Genomic DNA, 25373 nt, shown 5'->3' on the forward strand with positions numbered 1-25373 from the left:
TGCTGTGACATTGAAGCCATGAGAGAACTGTTTCTTGTGGAGATGTCTCCATAGCATGAGCAAGAGAGACTCCTCCCCCTAAGTGAACTGAAGAGATTATTATAGAGGTGGTAAACTGACTGAAAAAAAATCTCAAGGGTTGTCTTTTTACGTTGTCAGTGGGAGAAGGGAGAAAGGTGGGGGGAAGAGAAGTGTTCTGAAGGTTTAGTCTGACTTTTTTTTCTTTCTTTTAGGTCTGTTAATAAACTTCTTTATATTCTTTTAAGTTTTGTGCCTGCTTTGCTTTCTCCTAATTCTTATCTCACAGAAGGAAAATTAGTAAGTAATGGATATTTTGAACCAAACCACTACAAATGTAAAACCCTCTCAAAGCTGTTTTGTTTTTTGTTCTATTCATGCTTTATGTGATGATAGTTTATCCATCTTTTCCAGGCCTAAACAGTCTTCCTTGGACTCCGTGGGCATCATGCTGCTGGCAATTCTGCCAGGGAACATCAAATGGCTCGGCCTCCAGCTGATACCATGGTGGCTTGGAAATAGCCCCCTGGAAGCTCTTATCATCTTCATGCCAGATGTTTCACAGAAACTAAGCAGCTCATGGAACTTCAGTGAGAAAGAGAAGGAGCTTCTGGTATGTTCTGTTAAAGCAGAATAGCAAATATCTCCTTAAATACACAGTGTACCTGTGTACAATTTATAATGGACTCTGTTGTTTCCCTGTCTTTATTCCCCTGAAGGGCAGTAACTCTGCTATACCAACTAGTAAATGGAATTGTCTGCAGAAAAGTTACAGACACTGAAATCTGCTTTTCTGAGGGATGTTTTTCATCTGAAACCAGATAGTAACCCCTCTGAAAATCTGAAGTTAAATCCTGACCCAGTTTTTCCTTGGGACCACCAAGGAAAATTCATTACTTGCTGGATGGCTGTTAAATCTGCTGCTTGATGGTTCCCTGGGATTGTTTCTGTGTTCTTCAAAGTAAAGCTTGGCCTTCACTCCTCAGGATAGAACAAGGTTATATTGAGAAAGGAAAGAGAGATGAGCATTACCCTGTGTGTTTTTATCCCTTGTTGTGCCTTCCAGATTGTCTGTTCCTGGCTTATATCCATTTATATATTATTTTCCACACTGTATTTGCAGTCAGTACTGGCCACAGATGTAACACAAGGCTCTGCTTGTCTAAACTGGGTGGGAAGCAAAGGCAGGAGAGAACAGAGACAAAACCAATAAAAAACCCAACCACACTTCAGCAATCAGATCAGACTGAAAGATATTTATTTAGAAACAACAGCTTTGGTATTTTAAAACCAAACAACCTGTAAGTCACTAGAAAGTGAGATGTCTTCCCCCATATCCAAAACAAATTCAATGCACAAAGTCTCAATAGGCTTAGAATAAGAAACCTGCAGACCAGCATTTCCAAGTGTGTATCCAGAAAACAGCTTCATTAAATTGATTTTGCACTCTACAATTATAAATGCTGAAAAACCTGTTACGAGAACTTAGATATCGACAATTCAATTGACTGTTACTGAAGTGAAGGAAAAATTAACATACTCCCCCTCCCCCCAAGCAATAAATAAAAACTATACCAGAAAGGAAGTTACACTAAAGTTTTCTAGTTAACTCTCAGAAAGAAATCATCATCCTTTATTTTTCTGTAGAATTGAAAAAATCCAAATCAAAATATCAAAGGACTTAGTATATCTTCAAGTTTTTTCACCAAATGGATTAGTTCTAGGGAACTGAACAGCTTACAGGGAAAGGAAACATCTGTTACACAAGCTCCTGGGATAAACTACTGAATCACCACACCTTCCAAGTCTCAGATTCCTGTCATAGCAAGGCACAAAAGGATTGTTGCTTTCAAATGGTCCTTGTTCTCAGCTGCAAAATTGTCAGGTGTCTTGTGCAAATGGAGGCTGAAAGCAGGACTAAGTTCATTTGGACACAGGGATGTTCCCATTCAATTAATGGAACAGGGTGTTAATTTCAACACCATCTATCTTGCTTACTGCTACAGATTCTGAGCTTCAGCTGGCTTCCACTTCTTCCCTGTTTCTGGAATCAAGTTCTGCATCACTTTCATTTGAAGTAGATCCAACTAAGACGAGGCAGCAGAGTTGTTTGCTCTGCAGTGCCCAGGAGGACGAGGTGTCAGGTCAGCCCTGGGCTGTGGCTGTGAAGCTTCTGGGCACTTCTGTGAGAAGAGTCGGGGCAGTCACCTGTAGCAATGGTTAACAAGTAAAAGGCAGAAGGCAAGTCTTGGAGATGACAAAGGCAACTGGATAGACAACAGTGAAAGGACATAATTACATAATTCCAAGGACACATTTCAGGCGCATGTCAGGGCACAGCTGTTACACAGTAACTGACATCACCTCCTAACCCCTTCCTCCCTTTGCACTGAGGTTTTTTTTGATCATGATCAGAGGCTTGTAACTGCAGTTGTCTGATATACATTTCTATCCTACCTCTTCCTAGGTTAGTTAGTCTAGCTACAAGCACCTCCCACTCATTCTTTTATTGGATCACAGGTATTCAGACCTGCTTGATCTCCACTGCTCAACCTGACAAAGCCAGTGAATTGACATGGAAATTTCCAACTCACTTTAAACACCCCTTACATACCAACTGTCAAGTTTAGTTCAATACCTTCTGTTCAGCCTTAGCTATCCAAAATTGAATTTGTTTTTATAATTTTGAATAACAGGGCAATCTAAAGCTAGAACTTTTCCTCTGACAGCTCTATTTAACTATCATCTCATTTTTTTTTTAAACGTAACCTACATTTAACTCTGTTCAGCCCTCAGGAGGGAAGCCTCTGAAAAGCACAACTAGCTCACAAAGCAAATCCAGTCTGGTCTTGCATTTCCACTTCCTATCAACACACAATCAGAAAGTCCCAGTACTAAGAGCAGAACTCACCATCTACTGTCTATTCTGTGCTAAGCTTTTACAGCAAATAAGTTTTCCAAGGCAACTCAAAACAACTTGAAATTCTTTATACCCAGGTAAGACGCATGAAAGTTTGAAGCCAGAACCTCCAACTCACAGTAAAAAGCACTCAGTACTTTCCTTAACACAGCTTTGTATTTTGTCTGACTGGGAGAAACACCAATTAGCATCTTCCCAAAATGCTGGTGGTAAGTGTGGTTTGATAGAGGACTGCACAGTGTCTATAATATGAACATGTACCACGAGTCCCAGCAAGTTGGCACCTTCACCTCAGAACAGCAGCCCGCCTTTGGGTGTTCCTGTGTGACACGTCACATGTTCAGGGCAGGCAGGCAGGTGTGCAGGTCTCCACACAGCAGTACAGACAAGTACAGCAGCTCTCTCATATGCTTTCTGGTACTGAATAAAAAGAAACATCATCTCATGACACAACTGCAACTGCTGACCTAGAAACAAGCAATGTCCTACGCTAATGTGTGAAAAAAAGACAGAAAGCTGTGTCTGCCTCCACCTGCAGCCTCACAAATGTCTAAGGACAGACAATGAGTTTATCTTTCCTAATGATTTCGTAATGGAGCCCTACTGCTCCAGTCCCTGCCCTAATCCTCCTTCTTGCAAGAAGAGGTCACAGATCTCTTGTTGCAAGAGAGACTGAAAATCATCACAGTCCAAGACAGAGCCTGCCCAGGCACAGCTGACACAACATAAGGCTGACAACACAGTGGAAGCAGCCAAAAGCAGCAGCCTTATACCTTACTCCTGAAGAGTGGCTTGGCTCCCGGCCCACAATATTCATTGTAGATGAGTTTGAACAGAAACAAGTGAAACAAAGTAATTAAGGAGGCCACACTGAACCAGAACAGGAAGGGTAAGCCTGGGTATTGCTTGGCCATGTGTTCCTCATGAGCCAGAATAGCTTTTAGGTGAAGTGTGTGTCTCAGGTCCTGCAAGTGGACCAAATCTGTTGATATATAAAGCAGTGGTGTGATGGGTTGAGTCACCATGACAGGGAAGGTGTGACCTCGTGCCTCTGAGGTCAGCTCCACAGGCTCATTCATACAGCCTGCCTCACACGCATACAGTCTGACAGGCTTGTCCTGGAATTTCACAGACACATGCAAGAAGGGCTTTCCTTCAGCATCCAGGAGAACAGCTAAATTGATCAAGTCCTTATTGTAATGGATCCCACGTAAGGAATAGCTGTTATGAAGTACGTCAGGGTCAGCCTGAAACTGAAGGTGGTTTTCTGTGAACTGCAGACCCCCAAAACTAAGCACCATTCCCTGCATGAGTCCATGGACTCCAGCTGTCACAAGACCCTTGCATCCCCGTTTCTGGAGAGTTAGCTTCCACAGGTCTGAGAGCTGCAGGATCTGGGTGACACTGGTCAGCTTTGGTGGCCACAGGTTCTCGGCGTGCATGGTCGCATGGCCACTGAAGCAGTGGTCAGCATAGTTCAGGCTGGCTTCAATCTTCTCCCTGTCCTCACCACCGATGAGCGGGTCTAGCAGGGGGGCTGGCACAGTTGACAGCACGTAGTAGAGGGTCATGTTGACAGTCTCACTGGATGGGGTATGTGCATCTGTGATCTTTCTCATTTCAATCCCTGTAGCAAAAGAAAACAACTAATAGTCAGACATTAACTAGGAGGAAAAGAAGATCAAACGTGCATGTTGATGTTCAATACAGAGGTGTTCTTTATAACATCTAAGAAACCTTTGTCCATAAAACACCAAAGTGAAATGTTTTCATGTGTTTCTCTAAGAAGATGCTCTCTCTGCTACTTGGGAGTTTGGAAGCTAAGCTCCCACTAAAGACAAAGCTAATTTAATATACAGATGCTTTACAGGGCAGTCATCATGACTGCAAGAATGATCTGTCAAATCTTTTTAAAAAATAACAAGTTCTACATTATTTGGGCAGCTACTCTTTTATGTAAGACATTAAAACCTTAAGAAAAAGCATCTTTGTACGATGGCCCTTAACTTCCATGGAGAATCTGTCTTTTATGCTATCGCTAAAGGTCAACTTTATTTCCAACTGACATGCACAGCAAATCAGTGAAGTTCCTGAAGCCAAGAAGAGCAGCACACACAGAATCATGATTATAAATGTTCCTTCTCATTTTCTGTATTTTCTATATCATTTCTATGATATTTTCTGTATCATTTCCTATATGTAGTCAGGTGTGCTCCTGTAAGGCAAGCTGGGTTCCAAACCAGGAACACTGTTTTACTATCCCACAACCCATCAGGAAGACCAGAGCCTCTGGAGACCTTACAGCAACCAGGACACTGAGCGTTCAGCCACCCTCTAAAGCAATCCCGTGGAAGTTGAGCATCACTTTACTTACCTGAAATGAACAAGTCAGACCAGGTCTGCTGGTGCTCCTGGAAAAGATCTTCCACCCCCATCTGCATCACCTCCAGCATCTCTTTCTTGGCTGCTTCCCTCAGCTTGCTGAAGGTCTCCTCCAGCCTGGAGACCTCGATGGGCTCCGAGGTGTACACCACGGACAGCACGGTTTCGTCAAAGTGCGACTTGGGCGCAACCTGCACCCGGCTCACGAGTTTCTTGGCAGCCACCACCACCAGCACCATCTTGGGGCTGCCGGCCAGCAGCAGGCGGCCGGAGGAGAGCAGGAACTGCCGCTCCTCTACCTTCTCCAGGCTGGTGGCGAAGCGCCCGCCCAGGGCGGACGCGGCGGTCGGGGCCGAGGCCTCGAAGGCGGCCACTCGCTCGGTGGGGTTGGAGATGCGGATGCGTTGCAGGTAGAGATGCGGCCGGCTCCGATGAGCCACCACCTCCTCCCGCACCGTCACGCAGTCCCCGGCGCTGGCCCCGGGCCCCGTCTGGACGCACCGCACCCTTCGCACGGCCCCGTCCCGCAGCGCCGCCAGCGCCGCCCGCGCCTCGCCGCGCCCGCCCAGCGCCCTCAGCCGCACCAGCGCCGGGTACTCGGTGGCGAGTGCCGGGCCCCCGCTGGCCGCCGCGGGCCGCACCCAGAGCCGCCCGGCGGACACGTCCAGCAGCAGGAACCCGTTGCCCGCCAGCGCCAGCCCCGGGGGCCCGCCGGCCCCGGCCGCCTCCTCAGGCAGCGGCAGCGCATCGCCGCGCTGGATCTGCGCCCGCCAGGCGCCCGCGGCGGCCTGAACGCAGAGGGCAGCGGGTCCCCGGGGCTCGGCCCCGCGCCCCGCGCCCCGCGCCCGCGGCGCGCCCAGGTACCAGTAGGCAACGAGCAGCAGCACCAGCAGCAGCAGCAGGCGCCGCGCCCAGCTGCTGGACAGCAGCCCCGGCAGCCCCTTCAGTCGCTGCTGCAGCCACATGGGCGGCGGCGGGGGAGCCCCGGCCCGGCCCTGCCCGGCCCCGGCCCCGCCGCGCCGCACCGGCCCTAAGCCGCCATCGCCGCCGCGCCCTGCGGCAGCTCCGCCGCGATTGGCGGCGCTTTGCAGCGCTTTGCGACAGCCGCGGTCTCCGCCCCCGAGGGGGGGCTTGGCGGGGAGACGCGGCTCGGCCCGCTTGGATCCCCCGGGACCCCCGGGACCCCCGGCCTCTATCGCTCCCGGCTTCCAACCCCCCCGGCTCCAGGTTTCCCCTTGCTCGGGGCCCCACCGGCTCCGGGCCCCTGCCGTTACCGGGACCCCTCTCGGCTCCGAGCTTCCTCAGCTCCGGGACCCCCGACTTCCAATCGCGCCCTCTCCCGGCACCGGGATCCCCAGCCTCCAACCCCGCCGGTTCCGGGACCCCGACTTCCAACCCCCTGTCTCCCGGCCCTGCCCGCCCCTGCCCCTCTCCCTCTGCTGTATCCGCGGGTGTTTTCGAGCAGCTCCAGCCCAGGGCTGAGGTTCTGTGTCTCCTGCCCGGGTCACTGCACGGATCGAAAAGGCCTGGAGAGGTTTTCCGTAATTCCCGTGGCAGTTTAGTGCCTTACCACAACAGAAACTATGCGGGAAAGGAAGTTCTATCAAAGTGTGTTCCACTATGAAGTAAATAGAGGAACAAACTTTCTCACGTGTCTTAGATGTGCACAGGAAAGCTTTGTATCCAGAGCAGTGCTCGAAAGACAGAACGAGAAACAGAGTTTCAAGCAAATTAGGCGGAAACACTGTGAGTTAAAGTGAAATGTTAAATTCTCGACCAGGTTGAGGCAATGAACCAGCTCAGTGAAGGGAAACAGAGGAGACACGTTCTAAATTTATTCCTGCACATGAGCTGTTTGATTTGGGGGAGGCACTGGGATCCCAAAACGGTGAGTGAGACCCCATTCCTTGAAGGTTTCAATGGGGCTGGTGGTGTCTCAGCTTTGAGGCTGCTGTAAGAACGGAGCTCTGGCCCTTCCAGTTTTTAGGAAGTTGCTGCTCCGCCTGGAGCACGTGTTGCACGTACTCACTGGAACATCTGCATTGGCAGCTGGCTCTCTTTAAAAAGACAGGCAGCCGGCTGCAGCTAGCGCACAGAGCAGTGCAAACACACAAACGGGGGAAATGTGCTTGTTGGGTGGGCATAGCTGCAGAATACAAAGCTGTCAAACAGAGACAGCCTGGGTATAGTAGCATAAACAATGAGGCATTCATGATTTCAAGTGTGCAAAACTGCTTTCGTTTTAGACTGGAGAGATTTAACTTCATTAAAACGAGAAACTTGCAATTTTAAAAACGCACGTTGAGTCCCAGCTCTCAGTCTAAGGTCTGAAGGTGAAGGACTGAACATCTTTGCTGTGGCTTCTGTCTTAAACTGTTGAAGCTGCTACAGATTTATCACGGGCTTTGTCTGGTCCTGCAAAGTACTGAAGAAATCTAAAGAGAAAGTATGTTCTCTCTTTCTCTCTCTCTCTTTTTTTTTTTTTTTAAATTTAAGGAAACTGGGAGCTTTGCAAAAGGAGGTTTCCTGAAATCACCATCTTAGAGAGAACTAGTATTTCCTTGGGTTGTTGCCTGGAATGCTCATCACTTGAGCATGAGGACTGTTCTGTTTACCTGGTAATTATGAGGGAATTCCTGCTTTGGGGAGAGGGAATGGAAGGAAAAGTGCTCTGAATACACTCAAGAATATTCTCAGCGAACAAACAAACTTAATGGGAGTTCTTTGGGATGATGCTGTTATATCAGGTAGGTACAGTGTGGCCCTTCTAACGTGCTTGATTTTTTCTCCTCTAAGATCATGCCTTCTTGGGGGGTTTTTTTGTTTTGTTTTGTTTGGGGTTTTTTTGTTTGTTTGTTTGGTTTGGTTTTTTTTTTTTAAACTGAACCCTGTTATATCTGTGATTTCTGTTAATTTAAAGAGATGGTTTACTGACAGGCCTCACATAGGATCTGTCAGTCGTAGCTCCTTATCTGGTGTCCTGCAGGCTCAGAAGGGTTTTCCTACATCTAAACCTTACATTCACTGCACTGTAGAAGTGACCGAAAAGCAAACGTTTATTTTAAGAAGTATAACTTTCTAAGACAGGATTATTTGACCTGTTCTCAAAGGCAGAATGAAATAGAAAAAGATGCCTGGGTAAGTGATCAGGGCTACAGCAAGAAAACCCAGCACAAGGCCACAGAGATTAATGTAAGACCTAAAGATGTGTATATGGCCAGAGAAAACCAGTTAGTACAGGAAACAAAAACACTGCAGATTTTGTGTTCACAAAGGAAACATAGGAGCTGACAGGTAGGAAGAAGGTATGAAGAAGGTATGTAATAAGGCTTCCAGTTTCTAGAGCTGTGCATAACATTATAATCAATTTCTTGGTTTGCTTTTTGTACAGAAATGTCCCATAAGTGTCAGCCAGCTGCAGCTGGCCAGAGACTGACTCCTCTGCTCCTACACAGGAATTTGCTCAATGCCTATTTGCCCCTCTGCACATCCACTGCCCGGTGTCCCAGCGCCGCGCGTGCTCCGCACACTGCCCGGCCCCCGCAGTCAAGCCCGGCTAGACCCCGCATCCCAGGCAAAGCCGCTGCAGCTCCGGGATCAAACGCACGAGCTCCCCGTCTCGATGTTGCCTCGCTTTCCACGCGGTCCCAGCACGTCCTGCCTCGTCTCCCAGCCCTGCCCCGGCTGCCCGCCCGCCTCTTGTGGGGGCCGGAGCGGCCCGGGAGGAGGAGCCATCGCCTCCTCGCTTCCTCCGCCCGTCTCCGCCGGGTGGGTCTGGTGCGTGGCACAGCTCCGGCAGCCCCGGAGTCGCCCGGTCCGTCTCGCAGGCATTGCTGCCGGTCAGTGTCAGCTCCTGGAGCGGGGTCCGGGCGGGGAAGCCGCCTCCATGGTGCCTCCGGCGATGCTGCTGCTCTGGGCGGTGCTGGCCCTGCTCGGGGCGGGGGGTGGCCGTGCCTCCCAGCAGGAAGGTAAGGGGGGTGCTGCGCGGGGCACGGGGGGGATCGGCAGCATGGGGAGCCGGCGGCCAGGCTGATGGACGAGCACAGCCGCTGTGGGTGCCACTGCTGGCCTCGGCGTCCTGGTCTCGCTCCCAAGCATTGCCCGACCCGAGCCCACGGCAGAGTGTGAGCCCCTGGGCGGCGCCTCGAGCCTCGGGCAGCTCACAGCTCGGAGTTTCGTGAGACGTCATTTCATCCCAGCGAAGGACTCTTGGTCCCGTGGGTTGCATCCCACCTCGGTCAGCCTGCTTTTGAACTTGGGCGGTTCAAGAATTAGGTAACGGGAGCGCATTTGATCCCAGACTGGCCACACTGTGACTCAAGATCAGGGATGCTCCTAAAATAACATCAGTCTGTCTCCCCATAAACAGTTGGTAGAAGCCCTGGAGTGGTTGGTAGAACAGCAGAGGATTAGGGCAGCTACAGAATGTCAGCAGCACTGACAAAGTGGTTCACACACTGTCACTCTGCCAAGAAGTTTGGATAATTATCTCTGTCTTCATTAGAGAAGTGGCAATTAGGAGGAGATTTAATCTTGTTACCTAGAATATTTCCCTTCACAGCATGATTCTGGTATAACTACCTTTATTATATATGTACATAATACAGTTAGTGTGCATCTATGGGGGTGTTGGGAGTTCTTTGGCTGTAGTGGCATAATTAAAACAAAGAATCTCTGTACTATCCTGCCTTCCTTGCACATCCCAAATCTTCCATGGTTTTAGTAAGATTTAAGAATGCACTAGAGGTATAAAACCAAGGGCTGGGAAAGAGAATGAGGTAAATTGGTTAGGAAGAGGGATTTAGAATGAGCTGCTTTCTGAACCCATCACTTTTGGCATGATTTGAAGAAAAAATGCCTCACCTTTCCCCTGCCTCAGCTTCCCCAGAGTAATGTGAGAGTAATGATACCTGTCTTCTCTCCTGGATGTTCTTTTAGATCTCTGCAAAAGATCTCTGCATAGTTATCTGTAGCTGATAGAATTTTAAAAAAATCTTCTGTAAATGTAATACAGAGAATATATGATCCACTGTTAAATTGTACACTGTTTTTTTTCTATTTGATCCCCATATTAATGGTATTTTCTCAGACACTATCTTAAATGGAAGTGGCACAGTAAGATTTCCCAAATCACAGCCAGGGATAAATTCATTCCTTGTCCTAAAATGCAGCTGCAGCTGTGCTTTCCCTGTAGACTTAGGGCAGAAGTAAATAACTTTAATTTTTTTTTGTTACTGAACTCATCTGGTCTCTGATTTTTATTCCCTATAAAAACTCAGAAGTTTACTGAATCATTTAATTGTGATCTTGGTATCAGGGTTCCTGTTCCAGTGCTTTGTTCTTACTGAATCCTTTTCATCTATAGAGCTCTAAAACCTTCACAAACATGGTAAATGTTCTCTTTTATCATTCTACAGATGGAGAAACAGGGATAGCATGATTGGCTCTTTGTCCTGCAATACAGTCCAGCTCCCCTGGTTTTGAGTCCAGTGATTGCTTTGTTAACCACCCTGTGTTTGTATTATGCAGCCATCCCATTATTAAATGTATTTATACAATTCCTAATTGTCAGTGTAGCCCAGGGAGCCTTTAGGCCCAGGAGGCCCAGCTTAGCAGAACAGGCTGCATTTCTACATATGGAAATTGACTGTGGGATATGGGAAACAGGGAAGCATCAATCTGTTTAGGATGTTTTGAAAAGTTTGCATGTAATACTGAAAGTAAGAGGGTTTACTGCTCTGTCCCTGGAAGTACCTATCAGCTGCATCAGTGTTCAGCAAAATCTTTGGGAAAGAGAAGAAAGGGTTAAAGCAGAAGGAGTGGAGGCAGCATAGCTCAGCACAAACTTCCAGTGCTAAGCTGGAGGAATGTCTCTTGGGATAGAAAGCTCTCGCTACTGCAGAGAGTTCTTGGAACAGAAACTGAGCTTAGTGTTTCTCAGCATCCTACCCCACAGGGAATCTGTAACTTGGAATTCTGCTGGGGATGAGAGTGGTCTTTGTCCTGGTTTTTCATGCTCCTCTGAGTTCACAGACTGCATGGAGAGACCTTTTCTGTCTTAGAAATAGGACACTGCTTCCTGTTCTGTGTGAGCTTTTAGCGCTCATCCTGTCCAGCAAACTTTTGGCAGTCAAGTCATAAACGGTGTGTGGCTTTCTTGGGGTGGCAGCATGAAAATGAATTAATGATTTATTTAATGTGAGATGCCTCAGATTTTGGGCTGAAATAATTGCACAGTAGTCATGATCCTTTCTTTCTTTCCTTCCCTTATCATTATCACATGGTTTCTCCCCTCAGGTACTAGAATTTGAGCATTGTCTTTACATTCCTCTCTGGCAAACCCATGTTTGTCCCCCTCTTCCTCAGCAGTATGATCCTCACCTTCTCAAAATCCATGAGCTCAGAGCTCTCTCATAAAGCTGATGTGGCTTTCTGTGTGCCATCATATGGCTAGAAACTTTAATGGCTTTAACATGTTGCCTGAGGACATACATATTTTACTCATTTGTTTGCTCCCTTTGACTGGGCTGGACACAAGGCACTGGAGTGTGCTGGAAGGGCTCGATTAGGAATGCACTTCATATGTCTAAAAATCTGCCCTTAAAAACTGCACTTATATGGGATTCATATTCTTTTATTTATCACTTTGTGCACATGTCTAATAAATAAAATTAGACTTGACCTGTTGACTTTTCTCAATCTCTCCTCTCTTTTTTATTCTGATGCAGGTAAAGGATCTGGGGAATTTCTTTGGGAATATCTTCTTTCTTCATAACTTGGAGTCTTACACTTTTTTTTTTACTTTTGCTGCCTTTGTCAGGTCCATTTATAACTCCAGCTTCAAGATCCTTCCTCTCTAAAACCACACAGAATATCAGTTTGGGTACCTGAGGGAGATACATCTGGTACATCCATTGAAAAAAATAATTGTTCCAAAAAAAGCTTGCTGAGGCCAAGAAAATGTTCCTTTAGTTTTTCCTGGTATTTTCTGATGTTTAAATCGGATGGCCAGGATTTGCATTTAAGCACTGTTGCCAGAGCCTATACAAATTCCTACTTCAGCAAAACTCTTAAGGTGAAGTATTAACATTTCATCATTGCGATGAGGAAACCAGAACTTCCACGTAAAAACCATATTTCAGGGTACCACAGAGAAACTTCTGAAAGAGAGCTTCAGGATTTAGTTTTATGATTTTTAAGGGACTGGAAATGAAAAGCAAGTTTGTGAGGACAACGCAAATGAAAATTATAGCACAATTAAATTCACACTGAATATGTATGAAAAAACTGGAAAATGCCTCAGGAATGCAGTAGAAATTTGAAGCAGCCATGGGGAGAGAATAATAACATTTAGTCTAATTTTGGTTTTCCCTACATCCAGTCAATGCTGAGTGACAAAAAAACAGCTCTGTGGGGAACAGAAAGTCAAAACAGCATTAAATGGATGACTTCCAAATGGGCATTTTGTAGTAATTCTATTTTTTTATCTTCAAGTTTAATTTCCTTTGTACTCTGTGTGAGAGAAGAGAATTGTAGCTTTCACTAGCAGGGCAAACAAACCACTTAATACATTTTATTTTCTTTTTTTAGCTCAGAACTCAGGCAATGGAATTGTATCTTTACATAATCTTTCATTTTATAACCACAATCAAGTTAGGCGTGGAAACAACACGAGCTGAGTATCTCTTGTGCTTTCACCTGTGTGCAGAAAACCTGCTGGTTCTGACTGTTGCCACCAAGCAGACTGAAGGATTTCAACGCTTCAGAAGATCAGCCCAATTCTTCAACTACAAAGTGCAGGTGATGTCTAGCAGCTTCCGTGGTGGTTGGTCAATGGGAATTTCAAATTGTGGAATGGATAAGACTTGGCCTCACAGTGATTAAATAAAAGCTCAAGAGAGGACACACCTGCTCAGCTGGCTGAGAAGTACTGCGACTGGGTCATTTCTGCAGTATTCTGAGTGCTGGCTTGGGATGAGATCCATAACTCCTGGTCAAGGGAGCCTCATGGCACTTTTCCATTTCACTGCCAAGACACACAGTATGGAGCATGCTCCTGTCCCTGTGGCTAGGAATGCTTTGTCACTGTGCTGTATGTTACACTGACTGTCCAGCCCAGAGAGTGGATCAAAGGCTGCCTAGTCCATTTGTCCTGGAGCTGTTATTTTTGGTGTGAATTGCACTGGGAGTTATCAGGACCAGTATGTTTGTGGGTTCTGGTCCTTTCCTTTAAGTGCCCTGTTGAGGTCACCATGTGCCTGTCGCTGTGTAGGTGCTGGGGCTGGATGAGGAGTGGCAGGGTGGAGATGACCAGCAGCCAGCTGGAGGTGGGCAGAAGGTCCGTCTCCTGAAGTCAGCTCTGAAGCAGTATGTGGATAAGGAGGACTTGATCATCCTTTTTGTAGAAAGGTAATGGTTGGAAAACATTTGCCACAAACTGAATCTTAAGGCTGTTTGGACAGGTTCTCACTGAGAAGAAATGAACTGTGAAATTGATTTGTTTTGAAAAGTGTGTCCAGATCTCTGGTTTTTTCCCCCTGAACTCTCTGTAGTTTCCTGGGAATCACTCAGAGTTGCATCCGTGGCTGTTGGGAAGGTCTGATCAGAATAAGCTGATGCCAGTTCCTGCATGAAGTTGATAGTGTTGTACCTGATTCTGCCACTGTGGAATTTGGCTGCCTCTATCTGCAGAGAATGAGCAGACAATTCCTGTGGAACTAAGCAGGCCTTTCTTACCAGAGTTATTTGTTTTATAAGGTGAAGTAGGACTGCAGCACATCCTAAGAGCCAAGAATTAGTCTGCCAGACAAAAGTGAAGAGAGAAAAGGATGGCTTGGAGTCTCAGTGTCTTTTCATATGCCCAGCATACAAATAAGACTATACTTTAATTTGTTGCATTACAAAAAATATAATACTGTTAAACAGAACTAAAAGAGAGGGATTCCCAAAGAATTAGCTGTTTCTGGAAACTTTTCTCACTGGCATGTTTTTCTGATTCCATTCCTTTTGTCCTTTTTTGTCTGTCTCTTTATCTAGCTATGATGTGCTCTTTGCTTCGGGCCCCACAGAACTGCTGAAGAAGTTCAAACAAGCCAAGAGCAAGGTGGTTTTCTCAGCAGAGAATTACATCTATCCTGACAGAAAGCTGGAAGCCAAGTATCCTCGGGTGCGAGATGGAAAGCGCTTCCTGGGTTCTGGAGGTGAGACACAGAGCTAGCTTTCAGCTGAGAACCTCTTTCTCCTCATATTCAACCTGTGGGAGAAATGGCAAAGCAAACTGAAAGTTGATGATTCTCTGCAGGGTGTAGTGAGATTTCATGTGAGAGAAGTGAAAGTACATGTATATAGGAGTACTTCCATTTTTTGATCATCTGGGTTGAAACACTTCCTTATATTTATTCCCACAGGCTTCATAGGTTATGCTCCAAACCTGAAGAAGCTTGTGGAGGAGTGGAAAGGACAGGACAATGACAGTGACCAGCTCTTCTATACAAGTATCTTCTTGGATCCAGAAAAAAGAGTAGGTGTATCTAGATTCTAAGTTTCTGAAAATTTGCATTCTAGCCAGTGCCCCCATTTTCTGTTGTTAGAAGTTTTTATATTTAAGCATAAGTGTTTAAAGTTGTTGAGTGTGGAGGAACTAACCAGCCTCCTCCCAGGGGATGTGAAACTGCAGAGTGCAGTGCTGACTTAGAGATAGCCAACCTAGCACTGAAGTACATTTTAGGAAAATGCCATGTAACATCCTACAGAAGCCTGGAATGGACCCTGGAAGCAGCATTGCCATTCCAGCACTGTGTGATGCACTGGCCAGACCATCCAGCCCATGGGTCATTCTGGTTCTGCTGTCCCTGCCCAGTTGTGGATTACAGAGGCCAGTCTGTCCCTGGGGACAGACCAAATGCATGGGAACTGAGAATTCAAACTGTAACAGCAATTCACAAATCAAGAGGAAACATTTGAAATAGGGAACTGCTATCAGACTAATTAGAGACTTGCAACTTTTTACCAGCAAGGCTGGTAGAACATTTAGAGCAGCTGGACTTTTTTAGTTCCCCAAATCTGAGTACAGCCTGTGATACTTTAACATGAACAGTTCCTTTAATGTTCTCATCTGCAGCTCTGGCCCTGTGCCACACAAGGGCTGAGCAATTCCCCTGACTTGGCACTCAGACAGCGGATGTTAGCACCCTGCTGTCATTTCCAGTAATCAGTCTTAATAGATGCCTGCAGGGACACAGAACTCTGTTAAGTCAGAGCTGCATTTCAGTCTGATGCAGTCAGAGTGTGACTTGCACCATGGATAAAAACAAAGATTGCACAAGCTGATCTTGCATCTTACTGTCCTCTGGTTTGACACTGGTACGTGGGGCAATGCTTGGGGTCATACTTGCCCTGTGGATAGAAGGCAAGAAACTTTTCACAGCAGATGGTTTTGCTATCTGACATTCCTGTGTATTATATGCATTTGGGGTTTATATGACTGTGTGTAAGTCTACTTCACTCATATGATGCAGATTTATTGACATACCCACAGCAGCTTTAAAACGGGGAGAGGGGGTCTGCATAGTTTTGCCTAATAGAATATATTTAAATTGTTCTAGAAAATGGTGAATTGTCCCAGATTTAAATGAAAATTATGATTATCTGGGAATGTTTTAGGCCTCAGAGCTTGGAGAGTTTGCAGATTACTATAGGAATGGGATATATCTTCACTGAGTATAGGGTCCATTGCATGTAAAGAATGGATGCCTTTTGTGTTCTAATTAAGGTTATTTATCTAATTCTTTTAAAGGAAAGTATCAACATCAGTCTAGACCACAGAAGCCGGATCTTCCAAAACCTAAATGGAGCATTAGGTGAGATGGAAGAAGGAAGCTCATTTCTCCTTGGAATGCAACTTGCATGTTGACACCAGAAATAAAGTTATGGCTGAAGGGATTGTATTTCAGAAATGGCTGTTCCCACAGAATAAGATTTAGTAAAAGTCTCTGCTAGAGTTCTGGGATTTGTTTACAATTCCACTGTGACCAACTAGGTTCTCATTGCAATTGCTTCTCCACTTCAGGGAATGCAGGTCAGGTTTTTCATCCTACACCTCCTTGCCACTTTGATCTCCAGGCATGTCGGATTGCATTAGCCTTGGGGATTGAAACTGGGAGGGACTTCCAATGCAAGTGATAACACACAGCGCTGCCTAGGGCTTGCCTGTCTTTCCGCTTCAGAGCCATGCTGGAATGCCATAGGAGGTGAGAAGTAGCCAGATACGCCTGTGAACACTCACTGACTGTACCAGGCTTCTGACCTGACCTGCTGATTGATTTTGCTAGTCCTGGCAAGAGGGATTCACTTACTCTCCTGACAGTACTGCCTTAATGTTTTCAGTCTTGCACCATTCCATATTCATTCTGGTCAGGTAAAAAGTGATAATGGCAGTGTAGTTTTTGGCTCCTGTGCTCATCATATCAATGACAGACTGCAGCTTGTATCTGTGCTAGTCTTTTTTCCAAAGGATTTTGTGTGGTTGTGTTGAGGCAACATCTTGGATGATCTCTGCCAGGAGGATGGACTTCTGTGAGGGGTGACAAAGAGAGGTGCATAGAACACTTAGGTGAGAAGAGCCTGAATCCTCCTGTCAATAGCTGTCCCTGTCATCAGTAGCTGTTCCTCACTGCACAGTTTGTCAATGCCAGTTTTGAAAGAATCTTTCAGTATGGCTTCTGCCAATTCCCAGACATTGTCCAGCTTCCCAGCCATCCTTCTGTTACCTCACAGGATCATTCTGAATATTTTTTTCTCCTTTACAGATTTGGTCTATAGCCCTTAAACTACTTGTGCACAGTTATCCATTGTCCACACTTTCATTTTTCAGCAGTTTTTCAGTATAAATGAGGCATTGTGCTTCTAATTATCAATAAAAACCTTAACATAATGACAATGTCATTTCCAGATGAGATAGTACTGAAGTTTGAAAACTCACGAGTGAGAGCAAGAAACTTGTTATATGACACTCTGCCTGTGGTGATCCATGGAAATGGACCCACCAAGGTAAGTGGACTGTCCTGAGAGAAAGATTTGGTCTGTGTTTGTTGCAAAGTGACCCTTTAGGCTTGATGGATCAGGTTACTGCCTTCACATATATTGACTTATGCCGTGTGCTTCCATTTGAGAAACAATAAGCAGTCCAGGCCCCTAGCAGCAAAATGGATCTGGTTCAAAGAACCACATGTAGCTGGACCCTCAGGCTGTCAAGCTTTTCAGATTCTTTAGTTCACGCAGAAGGTAATTGAAGTTGAAATGTGATCTCACAGTGGGGGTGCACACAAAGAAACTCCCCGGCCCTGTAATGCATAATGTGGCAAATTGCCTTTTGCAGCTGCAGCTGAACTACCTGGGAAACTACATTCCTCAAATATGGACATTTGAGACTGGCTGCACGGTGTGTGACGAAGGTCTGCGAAGCCTCACGGGGTTTAAGGTAAGGCTTCTATGTCTATTCAAAGCTCTCAAAACAAGTCTTATGATGGGATCCTATGTGTCTGATGTGAAACACAACTCACCACTTCTCTCTCCTCTTGTCCCTGAATGTAGGATGAGGCATTGCCAATGATTCTGATCGGCATTTTCATCGAGCAGCCCACCCCATTCCTCTCCCAGTTTTTCTTGCGGCTTCGTAACCTTCATTACCCAAAGCAACGAATCCAGCTCTTTATTCACAATCATGTAAGTGAAGTTGGCTTGTGATGGTCTTACCAAATGCTGGGAAAATGTACACCTCCTCCTCTACTCTAGGCACCTTTGCAGCCTTGGGCTAGACTTCCAGGCTGTGTAATCACAGTACTTATCTGCAGTGGCATCCATATGGTTGCATACTTATCTGCAATGACACCCATCCATCCACCTGTAGATGTGCAGAAGTGGGCTTAAGAGCTGTTGCCCCTCTACTCATTTTCAGGAGGCCGAGTGGCCTGGATGAGTCCATCTTACCTGTTTTTCCTTACTTTTGGAATAGGAGGAACATCACTTGATGGAGGTAGACTCTTTTGTAGAAGAGCATGGCAAAGAATATCTCACTGTCAAAGTGATCGGACCAGAGGATGAGATGGAGAATGCTGAGGCACGTAACTTGGGCATGTAAGTGAAGAGGCCATACATGATAGCCAGCAGAGACAGCCCGTGTCCAAACTAAGACATCTGTTTTTCCTGAGATCATTCCTGTCAAGTGACTGCTTTTCTTTTTTCAGTTATCCTTTCAGTTTTTCTAGCACTAACTCTGATGCCCTTATATATTGGGAAAAAATCAGCTTCCATACCAGCTCACTTTGTTCAGTTTCAGAAACTAAGTTCTCACTCGTCCTTTGTTCTGACAGAAGGATAACCCTTTATCTCCTACCCTCATCTGTATACCCAGCCACAGAGCACAAAGAATACTCACCTATGTCTCTGAAGAGGAGGAGCGTTGTAGCAAATCTAAGAACTAGTGAGAGAGTATCTTCCTGTCTATGATCAGGAGGTTTGAGCTCTGGTGTGGATTTGGGCCATCTGTAAATGGGAACCTCTTCAGTTTGAGCTGAGGAAAGTTTGCTAAAGGTGATTTTGGCTGTGTCTCAGTATCTGCTATTGGATACTGAATCTGCTGTGCTTGTACTATGCTGGCCCTCTGGGTTGTTACATTAAACCAAACTTTTCTGAGCACTCAGAAGACCTTTAGACTACAAAGAAGGAATTCTTGGTGCTCTGTCCTTTGTCTTCCCCTGGTTTAGGATGTGACTTTTCTCTTCTCTGGCTGTAGGGATTTGTGCAGGAAGGATCCTGACTGTGACTATTACTTTAGCCTGGATGCTGAGGTAGTTCTGAAGAACACAGAGACTCTGAGGATCCTGATTGAACAAAACAAGTGAGTTCTTTGGTATGAGCAATGCTTACTGGTCATCTCACATGAGGAATTCAGTGCACATCCCTGAGATGTGTAGGGAACCAGGAGAGCTGTGCCAGAGATGGGATGTTAGCCAAAAACCTCTTATGTGGTTTTTTTTACTGTAGTTGTAATCCCTGGGTTTTAGGCAGGAGATGTAAATCATCCTTAGCTTTATTTTTATGTAGTCACTAGAACAAATCAGATTCTAACAGACCTGGTGCAGGGTGCAGTTAGAGAGGAGATTTGGACCATATTTACCCTTTCTTATGTGGCCTTTCATTCCAACAGAGTTAGCAAAACAGCAACTCTAAGTGAGAGAGGAAATAGCTCTTACAGTACTGGGGTTTGTAAATATTTTCATTTTCTTCCTGTAGTAACATCCTGTCCTGCAATTCCTTTTTCTTTCATGCTTCCAGGCTGGTGATTGCCCCCCTGGTAAGCCGTCATGAGAAGCTGTGGTCCAATTTCTGGGGAGCGCTGAGCCCTGATGGATACTATGCCCGCTCAGAAGATTACGTGGATATTGTTCAAAGGCGGAGAATGTAAGTATGCAAAGAGAGCTTCTCACTGATATAATCCCTCAAATGCAAAGCTTGCTGCATCATCAAAATGATGGCAAAGAACCAGAGAGTGCAAATGTCTTTGTGTATAGGAAAGGAAAAGAAGTCTCTGCTCCCATTTGGAAGCTGCTTTATATTTTCCCCTGAGCAGAGACAATAACATACTTGGGGCAGATTTTCTTATGATCAGAGTAAGGGTTTGAGAGTGCTGACTGCTGAAATAATCTCATTTTACTCATGTCATGATTTCCCATCTGGGGATTATAGTTAGTGTGATTCTTAAAATCCTGTAAAGTGCTGTTTAATCTCTGTCAGATAAATCTTCAGAAAATACCAGGTGATCCTTGAATGGAAGATTCACAAAATAGAATTGTCAACTCATTCATATTCTTGAGGGACCCTCTTTTTTAAAGGCCGTTGTATGTGCAATAAACTCTGGAAATCAGCTTATGCACTTTTGGCTGGTTCAGTTTCTTTAAATCACTGGAAAAAATATGTTGATCTCTCTGGGAAGAGATTCAAACTATTAATTATGTCCCTAGAAAAAACACACAGTAGCAATTAATTGCTTTCACAGTGGACTAGCATTTGTGCAGCTTAAAAGCTCTGGGAAATATAAGTGAATTTTTTCTGGAATGACAATATCTATTGGTATGGTTTCTCCCTGCTGTTCTGAGTTGCCTCATTTAGGCAAGCCTGGCTGATGTTGCAGTGCTGCCTGTCATCCTGTCAGGTCCAGCAGTATCTGTCTTAGTGGTATTTCAAGTCTCACTTTTCTTCCCATGTGTTTCAGTGGGCTTTGGAATGTTCCCTACATCAGCAGTGTTTACATGGTTAAAGCCAAGGCTCTGCATTTGGAGCTTGACCAGGGAGATCTGTTCCACAGTGGCAAGTTGGATGCTGACATGGCTTTCTGCCACAACGTTCGGAATCAGGTCAGTCGAGGAGAGAGGCTGGCAGAGGAGAGCTGCATGCCAGGGTGAAGGGTACAGGATTAAGTAGTTTCAAGGCATTCAGTTCTGCCAGGGCAGGGATAGGGTGAACTGGTACTAGTCAGTACAGTGCAGACTTTGGAACAACATGGGACTTCAGTCTTGCTGTGAAACCATGCATAGCCATGGACCACTAAACATGGATAACATTTTTGTTATTATTGGGCCTTTTCAGGACTGCTCTAAATGGGATTGACAGGGTAAGAAGGAAGACCCTAATCTCACAACAGCTGCTCTCCTCTGCTTCCAGTCCTGGCTGACAAGACACAGAATTACTGTCTCTGCCTATAACCTTTCAAAGTTTCTCATATCCAGGGTGGAAATAAAACTGAAAGCCCACAGGAGCAAGAATGAGTAAATAAACAGCTTGGAGAACTGTCCAGTGCTTAGTTTCATGGTGGCTCTCAGAAATACGAGGCCTTTAGTATTTCTCTCTGTCCTGCAGGGAGTGTTTATGTACCTGACAAACCGGCATCAATTCGGACACATACTGTCTCTGGAGAATTACCAGACAAGTCACCTTCACAATGATCTCTGGCAAATATTCAGCAATCCTGAGGTGAGATAACCTGCATACTCAGCAGGCACAGCAATGTGGGAAGATCTGATATTAGTTTCACCACTATGGGAAGTCCAGGCTTTGTAATAATGGTGTCTCTCAGGTGGGATGAAGAGCACAGTTACAGAATTTAAAGAGAGCGTGTTTTTGGGATTCATAACATATGGATCTGCAACGCCTGTAAAATACTGCTTGCATGAGTGTCTGGCCTTTTATTACCTCTTTAAGTAGGGGCCCCACAGAAATTACTGGTTTCCTTATCTTCTAATTGCAGGACTGGAGAGAAAAGTACATCCATGAAAACTACACAGCAGCTCTGAAAGGGAAATTGATAGAAATGGTAAGAAAACATCACTCTTATCCATCAGAATGGGAGATGAGCATCAGGACAACGCTTTATCGTTGTTATTGTAATTCTCAGGAATAAGCAGTTCAGTGCAGGAAACATGACCTTGAAAGTACTTTTAGAGCCAAATCATTCTTTTACAAGTACATCTCCAGCTCTCTTAAGTGGAAGTGGGGCACATAAAAAAGAAGAAAAATTTCTATCCTCAATATTTTAGTTTCTTTCCACTTAGTTTACACTCAGTTTAGTCTTACTTCTTTTGCCTCAAGCACCTGTCTTTGTTTCTGCTATTCTCACCTGTTTGCTATCTGCAGCCCTGCCCAGATGTTTACTGGTTCCCCATATTCACTGACACTGCCTGTGATGAGCTGGTGGAAGAAATGGAACATTATGGCCAGTGGTCCACAGGTGACAACACGGTAAGTAAAAGCAGGAGCCCTTCGAGTTCTGGGCCACAGCATTTTCTGTGCATTTCTGGTGGTAGCAGTGCCTCCTGTGGGAAGGCATTAGATCCCGAATTAAACCAGAAAAGTAGAAACAGTACTTTAATTTTGCTCCTGATTATCTCTGATTTTTCCCTGAGTCTTCTTCAGTGTCCTCTGAAGTTCCAGTGTTCAGCCTCTCTGATGGTAATATTGTTTCCCTTAGGGTTTAATTATTGTTTGAAATGAGCTTTCCATCCTGCAAATTCTGATAAAGAAACATCATATTTATTTGTAGTTACCAGAAACAAGTACTGTTTGTTCATTCCTGAGCTCCACGGTTCCCATCCTTATGGGTATTTCTGTTGATTCTATTTCAGGACAGCAGAATACAAGGAGGATATGAGAATGTGCCAACTATTGACATACACATGAACCAAATTGGCTTTGAAAGAGAATGGTATAAGTTTCTTCTGGACTATATTGCACCCATCACAGAGAAACTGTACCCAGGATACTACACCAAGGTATGTCCACCTTAACATCAAAACTCATGGTCAGCTCAGCACCTCCTCCAGCTGCAGCTTTGTGACAAGACTGCCAGAATCCTCCAGCAATACACACACTATTTCCCAGTACAGAGGATCTGACCCTGCAGTGTGACATAAGTATGTGCATTAGGAAATAAGCAATTTCTCAATAACATTCTTGTGCCTGGTTGTTGCCTTTCTCCTTTAGCAGTGGGATGCAATTTCAGTGTTACACCCTGCTCTGCAGCTCAGAAGCCGCAGACTACCATAGCCCTCTAACAGAGTGAAATTTGTTTTTCTTTCTCAGACCCAGTTTGAACTGGCCTTTGTGGTTCGCTACAAACCTGATGAGCAGCCATCCCTAATGCCCCACCATGACGCGTCCACCTTCACCATCAACATTGCCTTGAACAGAGTTGGCATTGACTATGAGGTGAGTGTGTGCCGGGGGGTCAGGAGTGCAGTACAGCCCCTTGGAGCAGCTGAAAACCCTTCCCCGATCCACATCGAGCACCTTTGCATTAAGGATTACAATTAATGACTGGCTTAGGCTAGGAAAGAGATTTTTGAATGCATCAGAATACAGGAGATTCCCCAAGCACCTTCTCACATTTTCAGAAGTGCTGTCAGAAGGCAGGGACCCCTTCCCTGAGGTCCTTTTTTCAAGCTAATATGTCTCTTGTGTTCCCACCAGGGAGGAGGCTGCCGGTTCCTCCGCTACAACTGCTCCATTCGAGCTCCACGGAAAGGGTGGACCCTTATGCATCCAGGACGCCTGACCCACTACCATGAAGGTCTTCCAACCACCAAAGGAACCCGCTACATCGCAGTGTCCTTTCTTGACCCCTAGAGTCATGCTTCCCAGGAAGGACCTTTCCCTGGCCCTGCTCACTGCTGACTTTGAGTGGAAAGAGGGAACGCTGCTGAGAGTTTCTAAGGCATTGTTCAAAGCTGTTTGGATATTGATTTTTATATGATTTTTAATATGATTTTTAATGATATTCTAAGACTCCTAGACACTCTAAGACACTACTGGAAGATCTCCCTCTGATACTGCAGGTAATATCTAGGAATATTGCTGTAGAAGTCCAAAGGAGATTTTGTGCCTTCATTTTTGATTCTGCTCCTCATCCACTGTTTCTTGAATGTGCCATTTACTTGAACCTTCATCACTGATTGATTTGCTTTAAAAAATGCTTTTTTGGACTGGAAATCCAGCTTTTTGGAGTTACAAGCTGGAAGCCTGTTGTCATCCACAGCATATATGGGACTGGATGTTAGACAATAATTCCTGGACATTATTCCAAATATAAATCAATCAGGGAGCTGACTCCACGAGTCATAACAGTTAAATGTCACTCCAGATGAAACTGAATAGTAAGAGCCTGAAGATCATCTGATTCCTTAACTCTTTGCTGTCCTTGCAAGCAAATCACAAAGTTCAAAGGAGCAGCAGTGACAACATAGGTGCTTCTGATTAGCTAAAGGAAGGTCCTCTGATGATGCTTTACCTCTGGGATTAGACTGAAGAGATAAAAGCCCCCCCACCTTCTGTTTCTCCAGCTAAGAGCAGCAGACATACCCACACAAATTCAGGCCATGTCAATATGTAGAGTAAATCTAAGAAAGGTAAGGCTGGGAACCACTACATCAGTCAGGAAGGCTTAATTGCAGAATTGTCTCTGTTCTATACCATGTTACAATTATCAAAAGCTCTGATTAATCTCTGGATAAAAACCCAGAGGTCCTAGTGGTCTTTGGTGGCCTCATTCCAGTTGTCAGAGATAGTTTTGATAATTTTCTTTGATGGCCTATTCACATTAGATGGAAAGAGCTGTTCTCTGGTTCTTAGAGGAAATAATTATTCAGTGTTTCTATTATTTGAGATTGAAAACCAAAAGACTCCATTGCAGAAACTTCTCCAGTGGGGTCAAGGCTGATAGAAATGAGTGGCTAGGAAATGCTGAGAGATTGTGAACTAGTAGGTGTAAAAATATGTCTAGACTAGACCTGTGGTTAGAGAGGTGTCAGGAAAATTAATCCACAAGCAACAGAGGTTTATGTCCAAAAAGGAGACAGACAAGTCACATAGCTTTATTCATGAATAAAGGGAGAGGCCATGGGGCATTCCCCTGGGGTCTCTCAAATTGTTAGAGGACGCAGCCTCCTTTTTATCCTAATTTCCCGGCCGCATTTCCCTCTCTCTTTCCCCATTGGCTGAGGTACTTGAGAGGTACAGACTTCCCAAATCGCCTAATACAGGTCCCCTTCTAATGTGTACACACCCCCCCCCCCCCCCTTTTCCCTTGTGTCTCTGTTCTTTTTCTCTAAATTCAGGGATTTAGCACGGCCTTGGGTGAGTAACAGTCTGTGTCAATTAGTGGAATTTCTATGGAATTTATGGTTCCTCCCATTGCTTCTTTTACCTCTCACTATCTGGCTTTATCTACCAGCAGACCCACAGTTTGTTTGTAAAGACGCCTCCTTCTCATTCCTTTCAGAGGGAAGGGGCAGAAACCTTTTGTGCCTGTGCCTGTGAGATACCTGCTCTGCTTATCAGACACCATTATGCCAGACTAGCGTGTTTCACAAGCAATAAATTCATATAGTGATTGTCCTTTACTAAATCCTGGTACGTGAAATCCAGAATCTGTTACCAAACGAAGGGATTGATAAGCCAGTCGTCGAGATGTCCAAAATGTGTATTATGTATTTATTCAGCAGTA

The 25373-nt window shown here is 45.3% G+C and overlaps 2 protein-coding genes and 1 long non-coding RNA gene across 4 annotated transcripts; 2 read left to right on the forward strand and 1 right to left on the reverse strand.

Annotated features, from left to right (window-relative positions):
• The first annotated feature begins 278 nt into the window (after positions 1–278).
• LOC121675706 lies at positions 279–1588 on the forward strand. The gene is made up of 2 exons (XR_006020197.1): positions 279–318; positions 433–1588. It is a non-coding gene; the product is annotated as an uncharacterized LOC121675706 (long non-coding RNA).
• Positions 1255–6382, reverse strand: KIAA2013 (KIAA2013 ortholog). The gene is made up of 2 exons (XM_042051354.1): positions 5313–6382; positions 1255–4565 (listed from the first exon to the last, which is right to left on the reverse strand). Exons 1-2 carry the CDS (start codon positions 6283–6285, stop codon positions 3706–3708), a joined length of 1833 nt encoding a protein of 610 aa, XP_041907288.1. The 5' UTR covers positions 6286–6382; the 3' UTR covers positions 1255–3705.
• Positions 6383–6477: 95 nt separating this feature from the next.
• PLOD1 (procollagen-lysine,2-oxoglutarate 5-dioxygenase 1) lies at positions 6478–25274 on the forward strand. 2 transcript variants are annotated; one of them, XM_042051351.1, is made up of 21 exons: positions 6478–7208; positions 7817–7938; positions 8712–9288; positions 13029–13120; positions 13593–13729; positions 14357–14520; positions 14728–14840; positions 16116–16179; positions 17271–17368; positions 17697–17798; positions 17912–18043; positions 18333–18454; positions 19113–19217; positions 19655–19780; positions 20592–20733; positions 21236–21349; positions 21624–21689; positions 22010–22114; positions 22498–22644; positions 22955–23080; positions 23342–25274. In XM_042051351.1, the coding sequence occupies exons 3-21, from the start codon at positions 8787–8789 to the stop codon at positions 23495–23497; spliced, it is 2613 nt and encodes an 870-aa protein (XP_041907285.1). In that variant the 5' UTR covers positions 6478–7208; positions 7817–7938; positions 8712–8786; the 3' UTR covers positions 23498–25274. The 2 variants fall into 2 exon arrangements, with proteins under 2 accessions (XP_041907285.1, XP_041907284.1); XM_042051350.1 differs by lacking the exons at positions 6478–7208; positions 7817–7938 and having other exon boundaries at positions 8228–9288.
• The last annotated feature ends 99 nt before the right edge of the window (positions 25275–25373 follow it).

Source organism: Corvus kubaryi, unplaced genomic scaffold, assembly GCF_017639235.1.
Source record: "Corvus kubaryi isolate FWS band 111438036 unplaced genomic scaffold, C.kubaryi_AGA036_p1.0 75, whole genome shotgun sequence".
Lineage (NCBI taxonomy): Eukaryota > Metazoa > Chordata > Aves > Passeriformes > Corvidae > Corvus > Corvus kubaryi.

Bases quoted from the DNA above. Each gene is read 5' to 3' on its own strand.
- PLOD1 (XM_042051351.1), top strand. From the start codon at position 8,787: ATGCCTATTTGCCCCTCTGCACATCCACTGCCCGGTGTCCCAGCGCCG. The intron at 14,841-16,115 runs GTAGGTGTATCT...ATTCTTTTAAAG, and splicing joins TCTTGGATCCAGAAAAAAGA to GAAAGTATCAACATCAGTCT. The intron at 21,690-22,009 runs GTAAGAAAACAT...TGCTATCTGCAG, and splicing joins AAGGGAAATTGATAGAAATG to CCCTGCCCAGATGTTTACTG.
- KIAA2013 (XM_042051354.1), bottom strand. From the start codon at position 6,285: ATGTGGCTGCAGCAGCGACTGAAGGGGCTGCCGGGGCTGCTGTCCAGC. The intron at 4,566-5,312 runs GTAAGTAAAGTG...CTTTTGCTACAG, and splicing joins GTCTGACTTGTTCATTTCAG to GGATTGAAATGAGAAAGATC.